Consider the following 2,358-nt stretch of genomic DNA (forward strand, 5'->3'; position numbering starts at 1 on the left):
AATTTTCGAAATCTACGCAGCTGTAGTAGCCCCTTTCCTCCTTTGCCTTTTTTACAGGAGCTTTCATATTATTGCTGCAGTTGTTACTTCTGTTGTTTGTGCGTTCATAATTGCTCGCTTGGGGGGACGGTTACATGTGGGCCAGGGGGGTCAGCACTAATGTGTACACTTTTTCGTGCAAATGAGTGAAATAAATCAAAAAAAAAAAAAAAAAAAATGAACGGCGGCAATGTGGAGGAACCTGGCTGTGGGAAGTCCTGACAAGGGGCACAACCCAGGTACTTCACAAGTGCAATGTAACTTTGGGTGTCTACATTTCGCACGAATGGCGAGTGGATATAATGAGCAAAGGTGTTGCCTCTTTAAAAAAAAAAAAAAATCAAAAGGGCACGCGCATCATGCATGTTCATACTGTGTGGGCATATGTCATACTTGTTTATTCGTGAACGTACGGGCGCTTCGGCTTATGCCAATATGGGTACACAGCGGTAGGAAAATGGTTACACACAGGTAGACACAGGTACATAGGTACATCTGTACGTGCACACATGTGGGGTATGTGCCCCCTTCACAGTATCGTTTTTTCTTCCTCTGAGGCGGTTATTATGTAGATGCGTTAAGATAACTGTGTTTATTTTTTTTTGAGGGTGTCCCTCTGCGATTCGACACGTACAAAAAAGGTATGTTCGCAAATCATGCGCGGATCATAAGTGCTTTGTTAGAGAGCAGTTGTGCGAGTGTCTAGGGAAGTACTTCCTCCAGTACACACGTCAATACATACACAGTGGTGGGAATTCCCACAGGGGGTGACCACGGGAAGGCATACCTTCCAATGGTTAAGCGGCTAGATGAACAGAAAACTTAGCATAAATAAAAATCGTATGTACTACTTCTTATGCGCCACTTAAAAAAAAATAAATTTTCTCATTCTTGTATGTGCAATTTTGCCTAGGTTCACTTTTTTTCTTTCTAGGAAACATAAAAAAAACGAAATAAAATAAAAACGTGGCGAAGCCGTGAATGGGTGAAGAAGTGTGAAAGGGGTAAAGGGGCGAAACGTCCATAAGGCTAGTGTATATTTTTTGGTGGAAAGGTTCAGCGAGGCTTACCCATAATTACAAATGCATGCGATGCGACGCAAAATGGATAATACACCTTCATATATGGTTATTCATATGTACCGATAAAACACAAATGTATAAAAGCGTATTCAACGAGAACTGTGGAATTCCCTTCTTCCCGCCGCTTCACCACAAAAAAAAATAACATAAAACAGTTATGCAATTGCCAAGGCACCCACATATTTCCCCCCAGAATGCGCACAAAATTTTTTTTTTTTTTTATTTTCCAAGCATTTTTCCCCTTTCCGGTCACATATAAGTATTTTCGTGTTAAACCTTTAATCGAAGGCAGCAGCACCATAAAAAAAAAAAGAAAAAATATAATAAAATAAAGAGAAAAAGCAGAGCATTGCGACGTAAAAATAAACACTCCCTTTTAAAATATTTCAGTACGAAGATATTTTTCTCTTCAGATTTATTTTTCGTCTTGGTCTTTCTGTTCGCATTTTGTTTCCCTTCCGAAGTATTTCCCCCAGAATGCCATTAAACGTACAGGTTAATTTTCGCTCTGAGTTGCCACGCAAGGGGTTACTGAACTGACAAAACTGGGAAGAGCAACCGTTCACACGGACGTACATTACGTGCATACCTTTTTCTAACCCCATTGTGTACCTTTTTTTTTTTTTTTTTTCCTGGAGCAGGGAGGAAAGAAGAAGCCCCTGAAGGCCGCCAAGAAGGGTCCCGTCGAAATGACGGAAGAAGAAAAAGCTTTTAAAAAGGAAATGGCCGAGAAGAAAAAGTACGCCAGCAACTCTCCACCGCATCTCATTCGCGGCACGAGTGAAGACATAGTGTAGACTACGCTACAGTGGCAATATAATTTTATTCAATAATGTCTTCCAACAGATGCTTGTGACATTGGGAATGACATTTCAGTGTGGATACACTATGACATGCTCATGTGCCTTACATATATATGTACCTTTTTACTTGCTCCCGTGTGTTACTCCCTTTTCCTTTGCTCATACCTCTGATCCGTCCCATGTTTCTTGCAGGGCCGAAGAAGAAGCTAAGCAGAAATTGTTGAAGGCCAAAAAGAAGTAAGGGTCTACTCGAATAGCTACATAGAACAAGCAAAATGATGAAGGAGATCCACACCAGTAATGATACCCCTTGGGGTCATTCAATGGATCTCGTTGTTCCAGAAGACAACACAGACGAGAAGCTGGTCATACGCGAAATCCTGCCTAAAGCACACCAATTTGACGCTTTTTTTTTTCTTCTTTTTTTTTTTTTT

General features: G+C 40.8%; 1 protein-coding gene across 1 annotated transcript; it reads left to right on the forward strand.

Moving 5' to 3' along the window:
* Window positions 1-1,598: 1,598 nt before the first annotated feature.
* On the forward strand, window positions 1,599-2,165 carry AK88_05478 (uncharacterized protein; the record flags this gene model as incomplete). The annotated part of the gene is made up of 3 exons (XM_012483080.1): window positions 1,599-1,616; window positions 1,763-1,914; window positions 2,117-2,165. The coding sequence occupies 3 exons, from the start codon at window positions 1,599-1,601 to the stop codon at window positions 2,163-2,165; spliced, it is 219 nt and encodes a 72-aa protein (XP_012338503.1).
* Window positions 2,166-2,358: the final 193 nt, after the last annotated feature.

The sequence above is a fragment of the Plasmodium fragile genome (genome assembly GCF_000956335.1).
Source record: "Plasmodium fragile strain nilgiri unplaced genomic scaffold supercont1.139, whole genome shotgun sequence".
Classification (NCBI taxonomy): Eukaryota; Apicomplexa; class Aconoidasida; order Haemosporida; family Plasmodiidae; genus Plasmodium; species Plasmodium fragile.